This window comes from Physeter macrocephalus, chromosome 4, assembly GCF_002837175.3.
Source record: "Physeter macrocephalus isolate SW-GA chromosome 4, ASM283717v5, whole genome shotgun sequence".
In the NCBI taxonomy this organism is placed as follows: domain Eukaryota; kingdom Metazoa; phylum Chordata; class Mammalia; order Artiodactyla; family Physeteridae; genus Physeter; species Physeter macrocephalus.
In genome coordinates, this window is record NC_041217.1 from 74,788,656 (window position 1) to 74,812,441 (window position 23,786).

At 42.0% G+C, this 23,786-nt stretch overlaps 1 protein-coding gene across 6 annotated transcripts in view; it reads right to left on the reverse strand.

The window, feature by feature from the left end:
• The window catches only part of PIP5K1A (phosphatidylinositol-4-phosphate 5-kinase type 1 alpha), a 38,064-nt gene that overhangs the window by 5,960 nt on the left and 8,318 nt on the right, over positions 1 to 23,786 (reverse strand). For 3 of the 6 annotated variants that reach the window (XM_007130458.3, XM_028488837.2, XM_007130461.4), the window contains exons 2-12: positions 22,004 to 22,042; positions 15,323 to 15,354; positions 13,355 to 13,435; positions 8,691 to 8,821; positions 8,142 to 8,259; positions 7,808 to 7,960; positions 5,708 to 6,007; positions 3,284 to 3,489; positions 1,519 to 1,602; positions 662 to 710; positions 373 to 457 (exon numbers count right to left, since the gene is read on the reverse strand). In XM_007130458.3, coding sequence (XP_007130520.1) covers positions 373 to 457; positions 662 to 710; positions 1,519 to 1,602; positions 3,284 to 3,489; positions 5,708 to 6,007; positions 7,808 to 7,960; positions 8,142 to 8,259; positions 8,691 to 8,821; positions 13,355 to 13,435; positions 15,323 to 15,354; positions 22,004 to 22,042 — 1,278 coding nt within the window. Of the gene's footprint in view, positions 1 to 256; positions 458 to 661; positions 711 to 1,518; positions 1,603 to 3,283; positions 3,490 to 5,707; positions 6,008 to 7,807; positions 7,961 to 8,141; positions 8,260 to 8,690; positions 8,822 to 13,354; positions 13,436 to 15,322; positions 15,355 to 22,003; positions 22,043 to 23,786 lie in introns of all 6 variants that reach the window. The other 3 variants (XM_007130459.3, XM_028488838.2, XM_055084320.1) reach the window with 2 other exon arrangements.

Here is a 23,786-nt window from a genome sequence, read left to right on the forward strand (position 1 = left end):
TGATCCTAGAACTTCCTGGCCTTGGGCATATGGTAATATTCTTGCCTATCTCTGCCCATAAAAGTCCAGATTCGCCTATCTCAGCCTGTGGCATGGGTCCTATACCCACAACTAAACATTTTTATAACCCTACCAATTACTCAGAAATGCCCCTCCCCTCAATGACACATGTAGGGATTGCCAGGGGGAAAGCAGCAACTTGGAAACAACTGAGACAGACAAAGTGACCGACATAAGGATGGGCAGCAGCTCTCACGGGATGTGGGTAGAGTAGAAGCCTCTGGCTTTGGCAGTTCCCTGACAGAGGTGTCCTGCCCCCCATCTCTTGAAGTAAGGGAGCCATTGGAGGGTCATCTGGCAGAAGCCACTTACAGAGGATCTTCTTGAACACTGTAGTGCACATGAAGCGCTGGAACCGTTCAGCGTAGAAGCTTGGGCGATGCACTGATACGGTGTCCTGCAGAGCAAAAGAGATGGCTGCAGAGTTAGAGAGGAGGAGGCCCAGCAAGAGGATCTCTAGTCCAAGGGCCGTTTTTCCCTAGGCTGAGACCCTAGCAGAAGGGTAGAACCCACAAATGAAATAAGGTAAGAGGAAACTGAGGGGGCAAATCAGAAGTAAGAGAGGCACAAAGAGGAGAGCCTCTAGCTGACTGCTACTCACCCCATCATGTACCAGAGCTTTCCAAGAGTGCTCCAACTTCTTAACAAACCTGCCAAGAAAAATGTATATCGTGCATTCACATTAAATGAATGACCTTATAGTTTTCTACTTTACAGAGTTAAAAGAGAAATCGCAGTAGCAAAGAGAGAGACCGGGAAAGCACCCCCACTATTATGCTGGCTTTCCAAAGAACAGACAGGGTAGTGCTTATTCCACATGGAGATCGAAGCTGTTTCTAGATAAGTCGATTATTGCCCCCCCTCAGAAAGGGGTAGTTAATATGTCCCGGCAAGTCAGGGACAAGAATATTTATTGTAAAAGGGGAGCTGGAGGTACAGATGGGCAAACCTGGAAGGGAGTCAAGTACTGTCCAGTCCTCATTAGTACCTGAAACCTTACAGGAGCAAAACTGGGGTCTAACATTTCCAGCTCTTCCCTCACTACCACTCCAGTGCCTGAATTCCACAGGCTAATACTTTTCACAGAACACAGTGATCCTCTTGTTTTTCCTCCATGGAAAGGAGGGATGTGTTTCCAGCTGTATCCTAATGTGGAGTATGACTCATCTCACAGGTTTTCCACAAAAAGCCAGAGAGATGGCATTTCTACCCTGGTGCTTCTAGGGACTGACTCAGCTTTCCACAGAGGTGTATGCTATGTTTGAGGAGATGGTGGGATAAGGAAGCCAACAGACAGGCATAATCAGGAAATAAAAAACCATCTGAAACCCAATGAGGCAAGCAGCCAGACTGCAACTTACTCTTCTTGCTTCAGGAAGAATTTGGTGACACCCATCTAAAAGAGCAATGTGAGTAAATCTACATCCACTCTGCCCCAAGGATCTATATGCTCCTCACCTGTAAGACTGCAGAATGTCAATGATCCCAATATAAAGCAGCAGCCTTTCCCCTTTACTATTCCGGGCCGGGATGCCACCCATACTGGGGAAGACAAAAAGGAAAGAGTAAGAAAATCTTTTGTCTAGCAGGCAGAGGCTTCTGCTAACCTCAAATCAGATCAGGACATGTAACTGAGACCTAAGCATAGTTAGAAGTCCCATCTTCCATAAACTGGGGAAGAGTGAGAGACTTCGCCCAGCCCCAACCACTTTGGCTTATGTATTATAACCTTGTTCTCTCCAAATCTCACCTGCCTGCCTCTCCACCCCAAATTCACGGAAGAGAATCTAAAAATCACCCCTACTCAGCAATTTTAGGAATACTCTCCCAATTAACTCTAAACTTTCTTAGTACTTTCTTTTTTTTTTTTTTTGGCTGCGCTGCAAGGCTTGTGGGATCTTAGTTCCCTGATCAGGGATCGAACCGGGGCTCTCAGCAGTGAAAGCACGGAGTCCTAACCACTGGACCACCCAGGAATTCCTCCCCAGCACTTTCATATTTTAATTTATGCCCACTGAGACACTCTTCTGGAGAGTCATGGTAAAGAATACTTTAAAATGAAACCACTTAAAAGACATTTGATACTTTAGTAACTACACTTCCTTGATCCATGATGGTAACAAAGACGCCTTCCACAAAGAAGTCTATAATAAATTGTTTTTGATGAAGTTCTAATATAATTTGCAGGCGTGCATCTAAGACTCTGAGTGAACATTTTTTTAAAAGTCTTGGACTTCCTTGGTGGCGCAGTAGTTAAGAAACTGCCTGCCAATGCAGGGGACACGGGTTCGATCCCTAGTCTGGGAAGATCCCACATGCTGCAGAGCAACTAAGCCCATGTGCCACAACTACTGAGCTTACACTCTAGAGCCCATGAGCCACAACTACTGAGTCCACGTGCCACAACTACTGAAGCCCACGTGCTCTAGGGGCCCTCATGCCGCAACTACTGAGCCTGCGTGCTGCAACTACCAAAGCCCACACACCTAGAGCCGGCGCTCCGCAACAAGAGAAGCCACCGCAATGAGAAGCCTGTGCACTGCAACGAAGAGTAGCCCCCATTCGCCTCAACTAGAGAAAGCCCGCACACAGCAACGAAGACCAAACGCAGCCAAAAATAAATTTAAAAAAAAAAAAAAAAGTCTTGGGACTTCCCTGGTGGCGCAGTGGTTAAGAATGTGCCTTCCAATGCAGAGGACGTGGGTTCGATCCCTGGTCAGGGAACTAGATCCCACATGCATGCCTCAACTAAGAGTTCGCATGCCACACCTAAAGAGCCCACCAGCTGCAACTAACGAGCACACGTGCCGCAACTAAAGGAGCCAGTGAACCACAACTAAGGAGCCAGCAAGCCGCAACTAAGGAGCCTGCCTGCCACAACTGAGACTCGGTGCAACCAAAAATAAAAAATAAATAAAATAAAATAACAACAACAAAAAGAAATTAAATGTTTGTTTATAAATAAATACATAAATAAAATTAAAAAAAAAAAAAAACCTCTTAATTTTGAATAGTTTTCCTTCCCAGATGTACAAATTCCAAATTTAAGACATCTTCCTTTCCTTATACATTCTTAGGAAAGCTCATCCTATAGTTCTGTAAGCATTAATGCTATTAACTTAACTGCTGAATAAAGTCTACTCCTTCTCAGAAGCTGTGTCCCTCCCTCAAGAAAAAGTGCTCTGAGCCTACGCACTCCTTCCCAGTGCCTGAGTCCACTCACTGGTCATCAGTCTCCATGGTGCCACCTCGTCGAGCCTCGCCCTGGATAGATTCCATGGCTGTGGAATAGAGAGCCTTTTGGGGGGCTGGTCTGCGAGTGTCAGTTGAATATTGTGCTTCATTGCCTAAAGGCTCTCGTTGTGCATGATCTATGTTATGGATTGACACCAGGAGGCTATAGTCCATTATCTTGAAGCTCTGCAGCACCTAATGGAAGGAAAAAACATGATCTGAGCCTTAGGAGGTATGAGAATCTTTTTTCAGGATCTCACAGCTTTCCTGATCTAACTGTTCTTGATAGTGAACCTCCAGAGCTAACCACAGGATTATCCTTTGCTCCTCCTACTCCTTGAAGAACAGTACATTGACCTCCTCTGGTCACCCTTCACTGATATCCCTTCAGCTTTCCTTCACCAGAGTACATACAAATTAGGCCACGGCCTAGCCCACAAGATCCTCTTTGTTTGTTCTTTCCTTGTATCTCTTCATGAAAAGAGCATTATATTCTCAATGAAAGAAGAAACACATATTTGAGCTCTAAAAAATCCACAAGGAGGGTCTGGTAAAAGTAAACTTTGTGACAGAGCAGATCTGTGGCAGGGCCTTATATGGCCAGCTTCACTGCAGTTCATTATTTGCTGAATCCTTACCATCTGTAGGCACTGTGCCTGCTTATGTGGATACAAAGATACGTAAGAGAGCTTCTGTCCTCATGGATATTATAATTTAGAAAGGGAAACTAATGTAAAAATAAATACAATACAGTCTACTATGTGTAACAATGGAAGTGCATACATGATTGAGGAATACTACAGAGACGTACATAAATAGGTTTATGAGGGATCGATTAGAGAGAAAATAAGTGCAAGTAAATAAAGGAAGGAAAGAAGAATGCCAAGGCCTGGAAGCATGAAATAGTGGTCTACGTGCAGGGAGGTATAATTTGCTGTTGCTAGAACATAAAATGTGAAGGCTAGGTGTTTGGCACATGAGAGGATGGTAGGGGCAAGACAATGACAGGCCTGATGTGTCATATTAAGGAGGCTGGATTGCCTCCTACAGTTCTCAACCTTGTATATTTACACCAGTTCCAGTAGCTCACTTTGGGGGTTTTGGTAGGTGGATAGAGTAAGGGATGAAGAGAGTTCAGGACTGATTCTTATGTGTGGTTTGAAAAACCTCTCTGCTCCACCAAGTCTCCAGTCCTCACAACCAGAAGAGCCAAACTAAAATAGGCATTATCCTGGAAGTAGATGCAGAGTAAGCAAAGAAAGGCAAGGATGGATAACATCATGGACTGAATAGAAGATGACAATCCTACAAAAGCAGTTTGCAAAAAAATAAATAAATAAATAAGGTGGAAAAATCAGTAGGGAAAGATGTCACAAAAACCAACAGATGTTAAGAAAGTGGAATCAATCAACTGTCAAACACTGCAGAAAATTCAAGGAAGGACTGAGAAGTACTCTCTATTCGGCATCTAGGTGGTCATTGGAGAGAGCAGTTCAATTGAAGTGGTGAGAGCAAAAGCCAGGACACAGTGGGTTGAGGCAAGAATAGGAGAAGAGAAAGGGAAAAGAGAAATGGAGGCATCATTAAATGAAGACATTGAAAAACATTCTCCTAATCTTAAAATAAAAAAGAGATAAACTTGTTTGTATATAGATAGAAAATAGTCAGTTGAGGCTGAAGCCAGAGGTGGGAAAGGAAATAAGTGATGAAGCAGGATCCTAGAGAAACAGGAGGAAATGGATCTAGGTCACAAAAGGGACTGACCTGGAATAATCAACCAAGTTGGGAAGAAAATATAGATTAAGGATGGTTAAGTGTAGATCCATTTATAAAGTGATGATGGGGGCAGGACAAAGGGATGGTACAGAATAGAAAGTTGAGGTAGTTTGTTGAGAAACAAGGCTGAGGGGATGAGAGTCAGAAAATTGTTTGAAGAGAGTGCCAATCATGTGCAATCTCTGGGAGGAACAGGAAATGGATTGATGAGGAATACTGAGGGCCCAGGTAGCGCTGGATATCATTAATCTGTAGAGATGCCAGTATACACAGTTGTGTGATTTTTTTCAGCAGTACTCAGCTTCTAAGATATAAATTTGGATTTGGCAGACAGGACCAAAAACTGAGCAATGATGGTGCTGGTATGAAAATAAAGAGAATGTATGCTTATGAGGCCCAGGACAGGTGCAGGTAGAGAAAAAAAAGACAGGGGAGGGGAGTTACACAAACGGGGAGAAAGTAAAAATGTAAAGGCATAAATAATCTAATATAAAAGTTATTTTAAATGAAGTCTGGCACAGATGGAGCTAAGGAACAGAGTCCCGTCTCCCACAGATTAGATGCCTAAGAACGACCAAGCTGTTTTAGAGACTGAGATTTCTGGTTCCTGAGAGAGAAGGAAATATGACAAACTCACCAAACAGTCGCGCTGCAGGGTCTTGCACAGAGCATTGTACATGTCGGCATCCAAAAATAGACCATCAGGGATGTCTTGTAAGAAGTCCAGGTCTTTAAGGGTGGGGAGAGGCTTCTCTCGCTCTTTTTGGGAAGCCCGCCTTTTGTAGGTTGAGCCCTTGAGGTCATATTTGATATGCATCTTGACTGACCGTGGTAAGAGATTGTTCATCACCACAATTCGAATGTTCTTACCACCTGCCTGCACACAGTACAGTCCATAGAACTTAGGCAGCAAAGTCCGAGGGTTCTGGTTGAGGTTCTGAGGGCAAGAATGTAAAAAGTAGAAGAGCAAGTTAGCTGATTTTCAATAAAACTCGAGGGCAAAAGCTGTCACCCCCCTTCCTTTGTCTGTTACATGGGATTCAGATACAATCTGCCCATAAGCCCACATTACATTTGTTTAAAATTTCCCAATGTATCTATCTCAATAATGAGATGACCACCAAGCCGAGTGGCAGGCCTACAATATAGTAAGCAGTCAGGATACTAAACATATGATGAACATATTCCTTAAGAGAGGTTTAAGAGAAGACAACACTGAAAAAGATTTAATGCTTAGGCTTCTGTATAGTATATTATTGTGAGTATGAAAGGAGGCAAAGGAGAGTTCCCTAACTTCTCCAGAACCTCCAAGAGGTATCAGTCAGAGTAAGAAAAAATACAGTATTATCAAGGGAAGTAACCAACCTCATACTCTACTCTAGGAGCTGGACTAAGAATGGAAAGCAGAATCATCACTGAATAAAAACAAAAATAAACAAATGGGACCTAATTAAATTTAGAAGCTTTTGCACAGCAAAGGAAACCATCAACAAAATGAAGAGAAAGCCCAAAAAATGGGAGAAAATATTTGCAAATGAAGTGACTGACAAGTGATTTTTCTCCAAAATATACAAACAGCTCATGCAGCTCAATATCAGAAAAAAAAACAACAACAAACAAACAAACAAAAAAAACTATCAAAAAATGGTTAGAAGGGGCTTCCCTGGTGGCACAGTGGTTGAGAGTCCGCCTGCCGATGCAGGGGACACAGGTTTGTGCCCCCGTCCGGGAGGATCCCACATGCCGCAGAGCGGCTAGGCCCGTGAGCCATGGCCACTGAGCCTGCGCGTCCGGAGCCTGTGCTCCACAACGGGAGAGGCCACAAACAGTGAGAGGCCCATGTACCGCAAAAAAAAAAAAAAGTTTCAGGAAACTAATGGATATTGACTAAAGGGAAAAAACCATAATTCGAAAGGATACATGCACTCCAATGTTCTTTGCAGCCCTATTTACAACAGCCAGGACATGGAAGCATCCTAAATGTCCATCAAAAGAGGAATGGATAAAGAGGACGTGGCACATATACACAATGGAATATTACTCAGCCATAAAGAAGAATGAAATAATGCCATTTGCAGCGACATGGATGGACCTAGAGATTGTCCTACTGAGTGAAAGTAAGTCAGAAAGAGAAACATAAATATCATATATTATCACTTATATGTGAAATTTTAATAAATAGTACAAATGAACCTATTTACAAAACAGAAGTTGAGTCACTGATGTAGAAAACAAACTTGTGGTTACCGGGGGGAAGAGGCAGGGGGATAAACTGGGAGACTGGGATTGACATACACACAGTACTATACACAGAACGGATAATTAATAAGAACTTACTGAATAGCACAGGGAACTCTATTCAATACTCTAATATGGGAATAGAATATTAAAAAAGTGGATATATGTGTATGTATAACTGACTCACTTTGCTTGCTGTACAGCAGAAACAAAACACTGTAAATCAACTATACTCCAATAAAAATTTTTTTTTTTTTTAATCATCATTGAATCTTGTCGTTGGGTAGCATGGTCTAAGCTAAAAACACTTAAAATAGGACAGATAAACAAAACACCCTTTAGCCATAGAGAGACAAAAGAGATGGGAAAAGCACAAAGATGAACTATGTTCCTATGACAAAAGTGCTGACATTGTTTTGTCCCCCTGATGGCAGCCTCCCCAGCCTTGTCCTGGAGTGGAGTGGGCAGCTCAGGCAGCCAGTGCTCGTGGTCCTCTCACCATGTAGTATCCTGGAAGAAGCTTCTGCAGAAACTCCGCCTCTTTGTGCTGGACTGTTTTAATGATGAATTCATCATCGCTGGACACGTAGAAGAGGGAACCACTAGCCCCAGAGTTGCAGAGTTCAATCAGCGGCTCATTGCAGAGGGAGTACTGGGCCCAGAGAAAAGAAAGCAAGAGGTTCAGAGATACAAGGGCATGCCCAACCAGAAATCAACTACAGATGCAATTCTATTCTAAAGAAAAACTAGAGCAAGAGTGTGGAGAGAGGGTCTTCCTTTGGAAGTATCCCTCTGATACTGGAGTCCCAGGGTCCTGAAATCTGGAAGCTTACCAGGTAATCATCAGGGCGGATACCAAATAACTCCCGAAAGTAGCGGAAGGCAACAGGTGCATAGGTCTTGAACCGAAAGTCATTGTAGTGATGAGCAGGAGTCAGGTTGCTCCCTTCACTGTGGGGTTAAACAGAAGAAGCCATAACTTACCAGTCCCTGTAATTTAGGGAGTCCACACCCTGGAAAGACAGTCACCCAGAGGCAGGTCAATACATCCCTCCTGAGAAAACCAAAGGGACTGGATGAGTCAGTTACATAATGGGACAAGGCGCAACATGAGGATTAAGACATGGGCACAGGGAATCATAGTACCTCCTCCCGATGCACTAAATTGTTTTTTAGGGGTCAGTCCACAGGCCAGAGACTCATGGAAACATCCAAAGGAGAGCATGTGCTCTTCAAATTCTCCAGTCCCCATATCACCCTGATTAAAATCAGGTTAAGGACTGGATGCATGCCTAAATTAGACATGAACCCTAAAATGCCCTGATGATGATATAAAAAAGCCACATTTTCTAGGACATTCCCCTGAACATTAACCTCTGTACCTCGGGAAGAAGATACTCTCCACCACATAGAAGTCTTGCATGAGGACATCCCGCTCTGGTTTGGTACTCAGGCTCCCCACAGTGTGAGTAATGCCTAACTGGATGGCACCTTTTAAAGCTGATGAGGTTGTCTGAGAAACAAAAGAAACAAGAGGAAAGTTTCTAGCATTAAATCTGATCATAGCAATAAAAACTCAGGAGTGAAGAACCAGAAGGAACCTAGGAGAGCAAATGCCTTTCTAGTAGTTCAGACTAAACTGGGGCAATCCAGTTTCCCCATCCCCACGCTCTACATGGCAGTTAAGCCTGCAAAGATTGGAAGAGCATGAAGATACAGAGTAGCAAAGTGGGGACTCTCTAAACAAGGTGTTCCTTCCTATCCACATCTATATCTGGAAGATACATTGTACTAAGAGAACAATCCTAGGTCTCACTCCAAAGTTTCCTGCCCCCAGAGTATATGGAGTCCTCCAAACATTTTATTCATCTGATACAGAATGTAACTAAAATTAACTGATACTTTGATTCACTGCCTAGCTACTGAAGCTCAGTTCTCTAAGGCAAAGCCTGACTGGCATTCCAAGGACAACTGAGCAGCAAAAAAAGCTCCTAACTGAAGAAGAAAGCCTGAAAGATTCAAATTATTTCTGAGAGAAGTATTTAGATTTAAAATTATCATACTATGGTCAAAACACAAATATAAGAGCCCCACTCTTACAATCCAGGATTTCAATGTCATGGGAAAATGTATTATCTAGTTCTATGCTGTCCAATATAGTAGCTACTAGCCACACTCGGCTATTTAATTTTAAGTTAAAGTTAATTTAATTTAAAAATCATTTCTTCAGTCTTACTAGCCATATTCAGGTATGATTAGTGGCTACCACACTGGATAACACAGATATAGCACATTTCAATCACTGTAGAAAGTTCTATTGGACAGTTTTGTTCTAAGTGATTTCCCTTATCCCCCCAACCCTCACCAAATATTACTTGTATCAATATTCTACCTAGGGGCTTCCCTGGTGGCGCAGTGGTTGCGCGTCCGCCTGCCAATGCAGGGGAACCGGGTTCGCGCCCCGGTCTGGGAGGATCCCACGTGCCGCGGAGCGGCTGGGCCCGTGAGCCATGGCCGCTGGGCCTGCGCGTCCGGAGCCTGTGCTCCGCAACGGGAGAGGCCACAACAGAGGGAGGCCCGCAGCCTGTGCTCCGCAACGGGAGAGGCCACAGTAGAGGGAGGCCCGCATACCACAAAAAAAAAAAAAAAAAAAATTCTACCTAGTCCTCATTGGGCATTAAAATTATAACTAGGGACCTCCCTGGTGGTCCAGTGGTTAAGAATCCGCCCTCCAATGCAGGGGATGCAGGTTCGATCCCCGGTCAGGGAACTAAGATCCCACATGCCATGGGGCAACTAAGTCCGTGCGCCCTGAAGCCCATGTGCCACAACTAGAGAGAAGCCCATGAGCCACAACGAAGCGCCCACACACAACAATGAAAGATACTGTGTGCCACAGCTAACACCCGATGCAGCCAAATAAATAAATATTTTTAAAAATAAGAATAGGGATTTCCCTGGTGGAGCACTAGTTTAGAATCCACCTGCCAATGCAGGGGACACGGGTTTGATCCTTGGTCTGGGAAGATCCCACATGCCGTGAAGCAACTAAGCCCGTGCACCACAACTACTGAGCCTGAGCTCTAGAGCCCATAAGCCACAACTACTGAACCCGCGCACCACAACTACTGAAGCCCACACGCCTCGAGTCTGTGCTCTGCAACAAGAGAAGCCACCACAGTGAGAAGACCGCATACTGCAATGAAGAGCAGCCCCTGCTTGCCACAGCTAGAGAAAGCCCATGCACAGCAACAAAGACCCAACACGGCCAAAAAAAAAAAAAAAAAAAAAAAAAAAATTTAACACTTTAAAAATAACTTAAAAAAAATAAAAAAAAAGAATATTTTAAAAAAATAAAATTATAACAAGTTTTTTAAGTGCTTGCCTCTCCAATTAGACTAGAAACTCATTTTTTTGTCTCAGTGTTCAGCACATAAAAAGAGCTCAATAAATGTTTGTTTAATTGACATGGGCCTCAGAGCCCATTCCCAGGGAGAGTCAGGTCCCTGACTGAGAATGAGTCAGTCCACCTCTATCACTTCAGACAATGCAATAAAGACAGAGAACAAACACAAGAAAAATTTACATAGGCCAGACAAGGTATAGATGCCAAATAGGAGGTTGAACACTGTACCCCAGGAAACCTAAGCATCTCCAATTAGTCCAGAACTGGGGAATTGGGTCACTCCAGGATGCTTCTCTCCTGTTTTCCCTTCACCAGTTCAATTTTCTCTTCTTGGCTATTACTACTATCTTTCCAATCTATTTGATATCTCTAGCTCAAAATCAGGTGTTCTAGGCCCTATTCACCAACTGAAACTACAATCTTAAAAAAACAAAACCCACGGACTTCCCTGGTGATCCAGTGGGTAAGACTCCATGCTCCCAATGCAGGGGGCCTGGGCTCGATACCTGGGTGGGGAACTAGATCCCACATGCATGCCACAACTGAGAGTCCACATGCCGCAACTAAGAGCCCGCATGTCACAATTAAGAGTCCACATCCCACAACTAAAAGTCCACATGCCGCAACTAAGAAACCCACATGCTGCAACTAAAGATCCCGCATGCCGCAATGAAGACTCTGCGTGCCACAACTAAGAAAGACCCAGCACAGACAAAAAGCAAAACAAAACAAACATACACACGAAGAAAAATTCTTGACACCTGCTATCATTTTTTTTAAGTTTTTTTATTTCTCCCTCACTTTTTTTTTTAACCAGAAAGTCGTGCTTTTTTTTTTTTTTTAAATTTATTTATTAGTTATATTTGGTTGCATTGGGTCTTCGTTGCCGCGCGCGGGCTTTCTTTAGCTGTGGTGAGCAGGGGCTACTCTTCGTTACAGTGCGCAGGCTTCTCATTGCAGTGACTTCTCTTGTTGCGGAGCACGGGCTCTAGGTCGTGTGGGCTTCAGTAGTTGCAGCACGTGGGCTCAGTAGTTGTGGCTCACAGGCTCTAGAGCGCAGGCTCAGTAGTTGTGGCACGTGGGCTTAGCTGCTCCATGGCATGTGGGATCTTCCCAGACCAGGGCTCGAACTCGTGTCCCCTGCATTGGCAGGCAGGTTCTTAAACACTGCGCTACTAGGGAAGCCCCCTGCTGTCTATCTCTGTATCACCAAGCTGAATGGGATCCAGCCTTCACTTTATGTACATCCAGCACAAGAGACATGGTTCCCTAAAGCTAGGTAAGAATGGCCTTGGGGGCTTATTATATGTTTATACCTAACAGGAAAACACAATTTCTTCAGCTCAGTGTAAAAGCATCCAACACCAGATTTGTTCATTAAGAACATTCTCATTTAAACACATATACAGGGACTTCCTTGGTGGCACAGTGGTTAAGAATCCACCTGCCAATGCAGGGTACACGGGTTCCATCCCTGGTCCGGGAAGATCCCACATGCCACAGAGCAACTAAGCCTGTGTGCCACAACTACTGAAGCCTACGCGCCTAGAGCCCATGCTCCGCAACAAGAGAAGCCACCACAATGAGAAGTCCATGCACGCAACAAAGAGTAGCCCCCTGCTCGCTGCAACTAGAGAAAGCTGGCGAGCAGCAACAAAGACCCAACGCAGCCGAAAACAAAAACAAAAACAAACAAAACGAAAAACACATATACAGGGCTTCCCTGGTGGCACAGTGGTTAAGAATCCGCCTGCCAATGCAGCGGACACGGGTTCGAGCCCTGGTCCAGGAAGATCCCACATGCTGCAGAGCAACTAAGCCCATGTGCCACAACTACTGAGCCTGTGCTCTAGAGCCGATGAGCCACAACTACTGAGCCCGTGCGCTACAATTACTGAAGCCCGCGCATCTAAAGCCCGTGTTCCACAACAAGAGAAACCACTGCAATAAGAAGCCCGCGCACCGCAACGAAGCGTAGCTCCCACTCGCCACAACTAGAGAAAGCCCGCGCGCAGCAATGAAGAGCCAACGCAGCCAAAGATTAAATAAATAAATAAATTTATAAAACAAAACAAAACCCATATATACAGATGGGAAATAATTTACCCTTTGTGAAGTAAATTCTAAAGTTCAAGTTGCAGGGCTTCCCTGGTGGCACAGTGGTTGGGAATCCACCTGCCAATGCAGGGGACATGAGCCCTGGTCCGGAAGGATCCCACATGCTGCAGAGCAACTGTGTCCATGTGCCACAGCTACCAAGCCTGCGCTCTGGAGCCACGAGCTACAGCTACTGAGCCGCGCACCACAACTGCTGGGGTCCATGTGCCTGGAGCCCATTCTCCACAGCAGAGAGGCCACCGCAGTGAGAGGCCCACACGCCGCAGCGAAGAGTGGCCCCCGCTCGCCGCAACTAGGGAAAGCCCGCGCGCAGCAACCAAGACCCAACGCAGCCAAAAATAAATAAAAATAAAATAAATTAATTAAATTTATAAAAAATAAATAAATAAAGTTCAAGTTGTATGATGGCTATTGTGCAAAGGTTTACTGTATCAAGAAATGGGATGGAATGTGGAGAATAATATCAAGGAGACAGAACTATCCCTTCCTGGAGTAAGATGAATGGGTTTCACCCAGACACACCTTTTTATATGTTGTCTCTCCTGAGGAATCAACACCTCGGTGGCCTATTTTCTTCATGGACATGCCAGAGGCATAAGGCACCTAGAATAAGAAGAGTCAAGATTAGTACATGATTCCCATGTAACACACCAAACAGCTACCACGATGGTAAATCAAACAAAACAAAACACACCCTTTTTAGGTTAAGAACATTTTATAAAATCTTCAGAAGATCCCTCCCATGCAAACACACAGCTATAGTGTTGCTCCCCAAAGAACTAAACTGACTAAAAGAACACGAAGAAAACTCCAAAGGACACATATTTCACCTTTGGTTCTCAGAAAGATGACATAGAAAATTAAAATTATCATTAAAGAAAAGCAGAACAGGGGAAGTAAGCAATAGCAGCCCCAGAAAAAAGGAAAGACCCTCAGTTTACAAAAGCAAGACAGAAGTAGAGCTCCACAGACCTAGCTTCCTTTCAAAAACTACTATCCCTCTAATATTCAACCCGACCTGAACACTATTTGCTCAAACTGAATTCACCAGTAGAAATGATCTAGCCACTGGCAAATGTAAGTACTGAGAGCCCAAGTATTAAAAGGCTGTGGCAATAAGATGAATCCTCTAAGATAAGGGCCTCAGTGCCTCAAAGAGATTCCTGAGAACATGGTAGGGCTTTGTTTTATACTCACATACATCACAGCCTCTGAAAAAAGGAAGAAGTAAAACCAGTGGAGCAGAGGCTAGAAGGCTATTCTCCACAGCCAAGATGCCAGCACAACAGACATGAAGGTATTCTTCATGATGTCGATACTCAAGTTAACAAGCCAGAGGCAAAAAGACTACTGAAAATAGCATGTTACCATCTTAGGGCCTGATATTTAAGTTCTACTCTTCTTGCTAAGAACCTTAGTGCCAGAAAACCCTCAGTATATAACCTGACAGATCTTGCAAGATGTTCTGAGAAAAAAGCCTAAAATCCTACGCCAAAATGGTCCACACTCTGAGGGCCTGTCACAAAACCCAGGAGAGATGCAAGAAGTAAAAAGAGGAATGGGAAATACTCAGTGGGAAGAAAATTAAGCAAATACACGATAGTCTGCACAAAAGAGAAAAACTTAGAATATCAACAGCTTCAATACAGTTAAAAGAAGTTCGCCACATTCACTGAAGCTACGCAATCAGGAGGTATTAACAGCAAAACAAGAGAATGAGCTTTAGTGTCAGACTGGCTTTGAATCCTAACCTTATTAATTACAGGACCTTGGGCAAGCTATAGAACCTCTAAATCTTCACTTTTTCATCTATAAAACATGGATAACAACAGTACCTACACTCATAGAGGCTCTTTGCAGGATTAAATAAGAATACCTATAAAGAGCACTTAGGTACCTTATTTACTCTTTGGTACATTAAAAAAAAGCTCAGGGGCTTCCCTGGTGGCGCAGTGCTTGGGAGTCCGCCTGCCAATGCAGGGTTCAAGCCCTGGTCCAGGAAGATCCTGCGTGCCGTGGAGCAACTGGGCCCGTGCGCCACAACTGCTGAGCCTGCCCTCTGGAGCCTGTGAGCCACAAATGCTGAGCCTGCATACTGCAACTGCTGAGGCCCGCGCGCCTGGAGCCCATGCTCCGCGACAGGAGAGGTCACCACATTGAGAAGCCCGCGCACTGCAGCAAGGGGTAGCCCCCACTCGCCGCAACTAGAGAGAGCCTGCACGCAGCAACGAAGACCCAACAGATCCAAAAATAAATAAATAAAATAAATTTAAAACATTTAAAAAAAGGTCAATAAATCTGAGCTATTATTAATATTCATAATAAACTGTGACAAAAGTAGAGTTGTATAATTACTAGCCTACCAAAGAGATGTGAGAACCCTATCTAGATTCCAAGACCCAAGTAGGGGGAAAATAAGGATGTTATAAACAGGTATCCTTCTATCCCAGAATTAAGGTTTTAGAACCACTGTATCAATATAAAACTCACCTCAGATGCCATGGGTCTCTTGATTCCAGATGCTGTGAAAAAAAAAATAAACAAACACAACCATAAGTGTATACACACACTCACACGATCTCTATCAAGCACACTGAAACAATCAGGATTTGAGTCACACTACAGCTGACAATGAGCTCCTGTCTCTTGCTCATTGATACCAGATCCTTTTGGATAGGGATTTTAAACGTCGCTTCTTTTTCCTCCTCCATACTCAGAGCCCTTATGCATATTCCGTTCTCATTCTAGTCCTTTTTCTTACATGTTCATATTTTCTCTAGGAAATATATCTGTTCTTGATACATTTAATCATCAGAGCCAGAGGGTCTCATGTGATACCATGGCTGAAAGAGAAAGGGCATAAGAGATACCTAAGACTTATTGGACAGCCTGGGCTTGATTAATAATTTTTCCTGTAGAGCTAAAAGGGTAGGTTCTCTTAGAGCACATCTATGGTGCTTTACACTTCTACAAATTATTTCAGAAAAAAGGTAAAGAGTTGGTCTATGGAAGCTTTATTTACAGTAGCCAAGATATGGAAGCAACCTAAGTGTCCATCAACAGATGAATGGATAAAGAAGCTGTGGTATGTTTGTGTGTATACATATACATATTTATGCAAATGGAATATTACTCAGTCATAGAAAAGAATGAAATTCTGCCATTTGCAACAACGTCGATGTCCCTAGAGGGTATTATGCTTAGTGAAATAAGTCAGAGAAAAACAAATACTCTATGTTATCACTTATATGTGGAATCTAAAAAATAAAACAGATGAATGTATACAACAAAACAGAAACAGACTCACAGATATAGAAAACTAGCGGTTACCAGTGGGGAGAGAAAATGGGGGAGGGACAAGCTAGGGGTAGGGGATTAAGAGACACAAACTACTGTGTATAAAGTAAATAAGCAACAAGGATATATTGTATAGCACAGTAAAATATAGCCATTATTGTGTAATAACTTTAAATGGAGTATAATCTATAAAAATATTGAATAACTACATTGTACATCTAAAACTAATATATTATTATAAATCAACTATTCTTCAATTTTTAAAAAAAGAGTTGATCTATGGAGATGAGGAGGCTAAGGATGGGAAAATGCAATGTCAAAAAATGGAAAAGCATAGAGTGCAGGCACAACCTGATTCTACATCCTTCCATCCTCATCTTGATTTTTGCTGTAAAAGCAACAGGAATTTGTTGGTGTGTACTTACTAAATATATAATCAGTGGAGATGTGTAAGATAAGTGTGTAGTTAAATCTCATATAAATATTATGACTTTTATCCATTTCAATGTAGAAAAAGATTTCAAGAATAAGTATGTTTAGAAAGTAACTAAAAGACCATTATCTATAGAAAAATACTCTAAAAGGTTAAATCAATTCTTAAGGGTCTGCGATCCCTATAACTTTCATCCATGATCACACTGGAAACAGGGAGACAGAACTTTCTCCCCTTCATATTGAAGAATATTGGCCTTTTTCCTTCAAAGACTACTGATATATTACTTTGATCTAGTTCTAAAGAATTCAAAATGAATAAAGATTAGCCATATTAAAGAAAATTAAAAAGAAGAATGCAATTCGGACGAATCCTCAATGATATAATACCTGAGTAGGAAGACCCCAGTTCTGGTCCATATATAAGGTTTAATGGTAAAACAGCAGCAGAGATAAGATGGGCTTAAGGGCAATCAGGTAAAGCTCTAATTACTATTGTTTAAGAACAACGATCAAGGGCCCTAAGAATTTCAGAATATAGCTGGGCTCAGAGGAGAGATTGTGGTAGACCTTAGTAGTACAAAGGCCACAGACTAAGCATTTCTGGTACCAATAAGCAGAGCAGCAAATTTCCTTCCCCATAGTGAGTCAGAGTAGCAAAACTATGGGGAACAGATGGTTTTCATTCCTCTTCCCAAAAAAGGAGGTAAGGGAAATGTCATCTAGCTGTTAGGAAGATGTGCTGCATAAAATGGCCCAGAAAATTAGAAAAACAGCAGAGCCCAATAATCTATGCTTTTTGCAGGATGCTTCATCTTCAGTCAGGTCAAGTTCAGGTAGGTGAAAGACCATTTTAGAACTGGAACCCTAAGCTAAAGCTTCCAAGGAACAATAAGCCAGGATGAGTCAGATTTATCATTAAAACTGTTACTGACTTAAAACCTTTTAGACAAGAGCCAACATGCTGAGCTATTTAAAAATGAGAAGACCTGGGTTCAAATCCCTGTTACATCAGGTAAACTGTTCTCTATATTTAACTAAAAAAAGAGGAACCATATTAGAAGGTTTATGTAAAGATTAGATAAGACAAACTAAATCAGGGACTTCCCTGGTGGTCCAGTGGTTAAGAATCCCTCTTGCAATGCAGGGATGCTGGTTCAATCCCTGGTCAAGGAACTAAGATCCCACATGCCGTGGGGCAACTAAGCCCGTGTGCTGCAACTACTGAGCCCACACGCTCTGGAGCCAGGGTGCCACAACTAGAGAGAAGCCTGCGCACTGCAATGAAAGATCCTGTGTGCCGCAACTAAGACCCACCCAACACAGCCCAAAAAAAGATAAACTAAATCAAAATACTTCATGGACTGCGACATGCTATACAAATATGTTGTCATATGTGAATTTTTTTAAGAGACCACAGACAGTGCAAGACAGTTTCTTTTAAAAAAAAATTTTTTTTTAATTTACTTAATTTATTTAGGCTGTGTTGGGTCTTCGTTACTGCGTGCAGGCTTTCTCTCATTGCAGCGAGCAGGGGCTACTCTTCATCGCGGTGTACATGCTTCTTTTTGTGATGGCTTCCCGTGTTGCGGAGCACAGGCTCTAGGCACGCAGGCTTCAGCAGTTGTGGCACACGGGCTCAGTAGTTGTAGCTTGCGGGCTCTAGAGCACAGGCTCAGTTGTTGTGGCGCACGGGCTTAGCTGCTCCGCAGCACGTGGGATCTTCCGGAACCAGGGATCGAACACGTATCCCCTGCACTGGCGGGCAGATTCTTAACCACTGCGCCACCAGGGAAGCCCCATATGTGATTTCTAATGCAAGAGTAAAGCTGAGCCCCCAGGAAGGTTTAATGTTCAATTACCTAGACCTTCATGAAATTCTAATTAGCACCTCAAAGTTCTTGGCTCCTCCCCAAACCCTCAGCCTCCGCCTCCTCCCAACATAACCTTGTGCAAGTGTACAGGCAACTGTAGAATTAGTAAGTCTCAATAAGGAAATCAGTATGCTTTCAGTTGAGAAGACAACATTGACTCTGGACTCCTTGGTCAGTACCTGGCTTATCCCTTCCTCTTTTACCCCAGAGGAAGGAGTCTGGAGGGAGCTGGCAGAACCAAGAGCCAACATCCAGTCCTAGGCTGACAGTCTCTCCTAGAACATAACCTCTTCTGCATGCAAGGAGTCACTGGACCAAGTTAAACAATGGAGAAAAAAAAGCAGGTAAGTGATTTCAAGGCAGAGAGTAGGTCTGGGGCTTTCTTACTCCCTAAAAAGTTCTACTTCACTACCTTTCCTAGTTTTATCACACAAACACATAGCTCTAGGGCTGCTACACTCTTACAAAGTACCCAGAATGAGGGTGGGAGGACTTCACTCAGTGGAATATGGTGTCAATTACTTAGCTATCTGCAACTGCAAAGCTTGGATTAATCCCAAGAACGCTATAGCTGAAGCAGTTGGATGGATATTGGGGTCTAAATAATAATAATCAGAACAAGTAACACGGGCAGGAGAATCGGGACCCAAGACTTACTCTCTTCCTTGTCTGAAGTTTTGCCCCTAGGGCACAGGTCAGAGCTCCAACCTCCCAAAGAAGAATGGATAGGAATAGAAAAATATCTAGAGAATTTTATCAATGTTGCTGTAACACCCAGCTTGGTCCAGAAGAAACCCAATGAAGAGCAGAGTGATATTTCAGGGAACCAGGTACGATCTACTAAGGCTTGACCATTTGGCCCAAGGCTCTGCCAATGAGAAACTGCCTACTGAGACTGAAGAGTCACAAGCACTGTACCTGCTCATCTCATAATCAAGCTTTCTCTTCAGAAGGAAGAGAAGGAGCAGAAACGGAGGAAGAGGGGGGAGGAGGACGGAGGGGGGGAGGAGAAGTGAGAAAAAAAAAAGAGAAAAGAAAAGAATACCAACTCAGCATGGCAACACGCGGCTTAGCAATGCCATCCAGCCAATGTTTAAGAGGAACAAGATTCATCCTTCTGGATAAGACTAGAATGTTATTCAACAGAAAGTTTGTTTTCTAGCATCTGTGTGAAAAATGATCTCTGATAAGTACATACTATCATTTATAATCCCCATATCCATGATCCATATGTATCATCCTCTTTTTGGGTGGGGAAAACTGAGTATAGGGCAGAGTTCCAATGTTAAATTTCCTCTTCCTCAGGGAAAAACGTTTCCATAGTTTGTTTCCTTCATGACTATGGAACTCCTACTCATTAACAGGCCCTAGACCAAGAAGCATTCTAAACAACCAGCTAATGTTGCTCTACTGGAAGCAAAAAATAAAGCCATGACAAAGAGGCTGCATCAGAAAAATAATGGTTCAAATAACTTAATTCTGAGTGGCTCAACAGATGATATAGAGCCAACCATGGTGATTTCAAGCCCTAGTTCCTCTGCAGAAAGATGGAAATGTAAAAGACCTAGAAGACATTATCAAGGATCAAGGTACAAAACTGTACTCAATTACATATTTACTAAAAAAAGACTGGCTTGCTGTTCACCAAAAATATTAATAAATAAAAGACCTAGAGGAGCAAGGGTGTACTCACCTTGGGAATTTTTTAAAAATTCTGACCAGAGCAGGTTCAATCTGGCTGAAATTTATAGATATTAAATGAAAGTTGATTTTTAAATAGAACAAGTTGAGAACTTAGTTCCTTCAGCCACATATGAACCTACTTGCCCATTTTCAAGCAAACAAATCAATAACAATTTATATTAAGAAAAAAATAATTCAGCAAGGGCCTTTGAGATTTTAATCTAATCTTATTTATAAGTAAAAGTACAGAGCATAAGGGTGCTCAATATCACAGAGCAAAGGTGGTGACAGAGCCAGAACTGGAATCCATATTCCTAAGCGCCGGTTGAACTCTCTTTCTTCTAAACTATCTTTTGTTTTCAATTTCCCGGCCACTTGGAGTCTAGGTAGGACAAGAAACCAAGGGAACTAGAATACTCTTACAAACTAAATAAATCTCAGAATTGCTAATGGACAATATGAACATATATTTTCTTCCCTTGAGGTATTCCCTTCCCTTCCATTTTCACTGGTAAGGGGATTAAGAGCAGAAACCTCCTCCTTTAGTTCCTCTCAATGAAATGAATAACAACACTCTGTTCCTCCAGCAACAGTCATCAATGTCACTGGCAAAAACAGTAGGAAAGTATCTTTCATTTCTTTTAGTGAGATTATCCTTGTTCTGAAGCAGACAATGCCAGTATTCTAGAGAAGCAGAAGCTATCTTTCAAGTCTGATACTTGAAAGAGCAGTTTCACAGATGTTAAGGTCCTCACTAGCAGTAGAAAGTACCTTTTTGTCTTTGTAATAAGACATGAACAACTTTAACAGAGAGAGAGAGAAAAAAAAGTTTTTAATTCATCTCAGATTGGAGTTTTCTTTTTGGTGTAAGTGGAACCATGTCTTGCTCTGATTAAAAGCACAAGGGTTACAATCATTGAATTTGCAACGACAAAAAGAGGGCATCTGATGGGCACTCCTGCTTCAGTGATCTTGGAATTGACTGCAGAATCAGCTACCAATCCTTGGCAAAAATCCACATTAACTTCTAAAATATTTTCTTCAAGAATGATCAATAACTCCACATATTATGCATGGAGGAGCTCAGAATTTTGTTGCTTTTTTAGGACAGCTAAAGTCAGAAGGGGAAGTTCCCTTCTGCACTATTCTTTTGTTGAACAACAAATATTTAATCTGGTTTAAAGTCAAGTTAGTTCACAAACAGCCTTTCAGATTAGTGAGAGAGCAATGAGGTATAGTGGGTAGGAATGTGGGCTCTGAAATCAGAACACCTAGGTTGGCTAGATTTGAATACTAGATCTACCATTTACTAACTAGGTAACTTTGGACAAGTTGGTTAAAATGCTCTAGGCCTTGGTTACCTCATCCATAAAATGGACATATAATAACATGTATTTCATAGGGTTGTTATGAGAATTAAATCAGTCCTGTATAGCATCTAACATGTAATAAATGCTCTATAAATACTAGCAATTATTACTACTATCATTGTGAATTATGAAACCCCATCTACAGGATGGGAAGGGTCAGGGGAAATAAGAGGTACAACAGAAAGGGAAAAGAAAAAGAGACTCATTTACTGAAACAAAAGGAAATGGAGTTATGGGAAGACTTCGAGGGAGACAAAAGATAGTGAACTGATTCATTTCATACTGTGGAACTGTGAGAAAAGAAGTTTCTGTGTTAAGACATCATCTTTTTTGGAGAGGACAGAGGGAAATGGGAGCTAAAGTGAAATAATGCTTGCAAGACATCCACAGCCTTCTCAGAAGGCCATGCACTACTACTAAAAAAAAAGTCTGCAATTGTTATGGGGAAGAGGAGTTGGCTGCTAGTAACTGCAAGGAGCTCATGCTTCTTCAGCACAAATACACATCAGTTCTACCTCTCTTACGGTTGACCCCACAGCACAGAAAGTTGAAACCTAAATGAGGAAAAACAGAAAATTATCACTTACTTCTGGGGTTCTACCTGCTTAACAGCAGAATAAGCACATTAAAACAAACAACAACAAAAAAACACAACAACTCTGACGTTTAAAATTATCAACAGGACCTGACCTGATGAACCCCAGTACCATACTGTGACATGTTAGATGATTTTCTGCAGTTCTAGGTAAATGTCAAAAAAAAAAAAAAAAGAGAGAGAGAGAGAGAAGGAGAAGCTCAGGCAGAAAAATTCCAGGGGAAAAAAAAAAAGAAAAAAGAAAAATTCCAGAAGTGATCATAAAACTTGTAACCCAAACAATTTCACACTGGAGTGATTTCAGATTGGCAAAAAAATTTCAGGTATAAAGCTCCTTGCATGCAGGCTTCTATCCTTTTAAAAAAGACTGTGTATACATTTTATTTGACGGTCTTCCACTTGTGAGGGCAATTTGGTAATATCTAGCAAAAAGCCTTAAAAACAAATATGTACCATTTGTTCCAGAAGTGGGAATTTATCCTAAGGAAATAATTAGTCAAGTGGACAAAGACATACATACAAAGATATTTATTGTAGCATTGTACATAATAACTATAATTGGGTAGATATAATGGGAAAGACTCTAAAAGAACAATATAGGCGATATAAGTTGTAGTGCAGTCATAAAATGGATTAGTATACAACCATTATTTTTATGTGTAGGATAAAATCCATTATTTTTATGGATAGGACGTCACAATAAATTGTTGAATGGAAAAAGGTAAAAAGTTATGTAATGCAATATTTTTCTAAAACACTTACCTATAAAGTCACATGTATTTATACACATAGAAAAGGTCCAAAAGATTATATACCAGAATGTTAAAATACGACTATACTAGATAGTGGGATTAAGTTGATATTGTAAGTTTAAGTTTCTATTTTTCCTTATCTATATAAATTTTCTGTAACAAATAATCAGATAATTTAACAATAAAAGGAAAGAGATACACAGGGATGACTTTATTATCTTTCTCTGTTTTATAACCATTTTTCCCAGTAAACTAGTGCTCAACAGTCCCACACATACAGACCACCATCAATCCCCTCCTCACACATTAACTCAAGCTCATTACAACATATTATGCTGCTGCAGAGATAGAGGAAAAATGTGAAAAGATGTCTAGAAAGCTGCTGACAATTCCAAGCTACAAATAAGCAGGACTCCTATACACTCCCTCCCATTCTTTATTATTACTTTGAGATGCCTATACAACCTGAAACAAACCTGTATCAGCACATATGATAAGAGGTTCTCTCTGAAGAATTTACCTTTCATATCCTTCAGAATATCAATTTTCTCCTATAAAACAGGTATACCTAATTTCAGCAGATCTCCTGGATACTTGAAAAATAAAGATCTAGCCTCAAAATTATGAAAATTAGCTGAGAAATCTTTAATGTTACTAAAATAATTTCACAACGCTGAACTAGCCAAGTCAAGTGCCTAAGTGGAAATAGCCCAATCAATTCCTGCTAAAATACAAAGTTGAATCATCATACCATGTCACAGAAAATTTTTCTGAGTAACTCTGTACTGGTCTCAAGGAAGCACTCCATTTTGGTCCTTGGCCCCACCCTAAATTGTGTTCGTGATGAAAAAGGTACCCAAGAGGGCTTCCCTGGTGGCGCAGTGGTTGGGAGTCCGCCTGCCGATGCAGGGGATGCGGGTTCGTGCCCCGGTCCGGGAGGATCCCACGTGC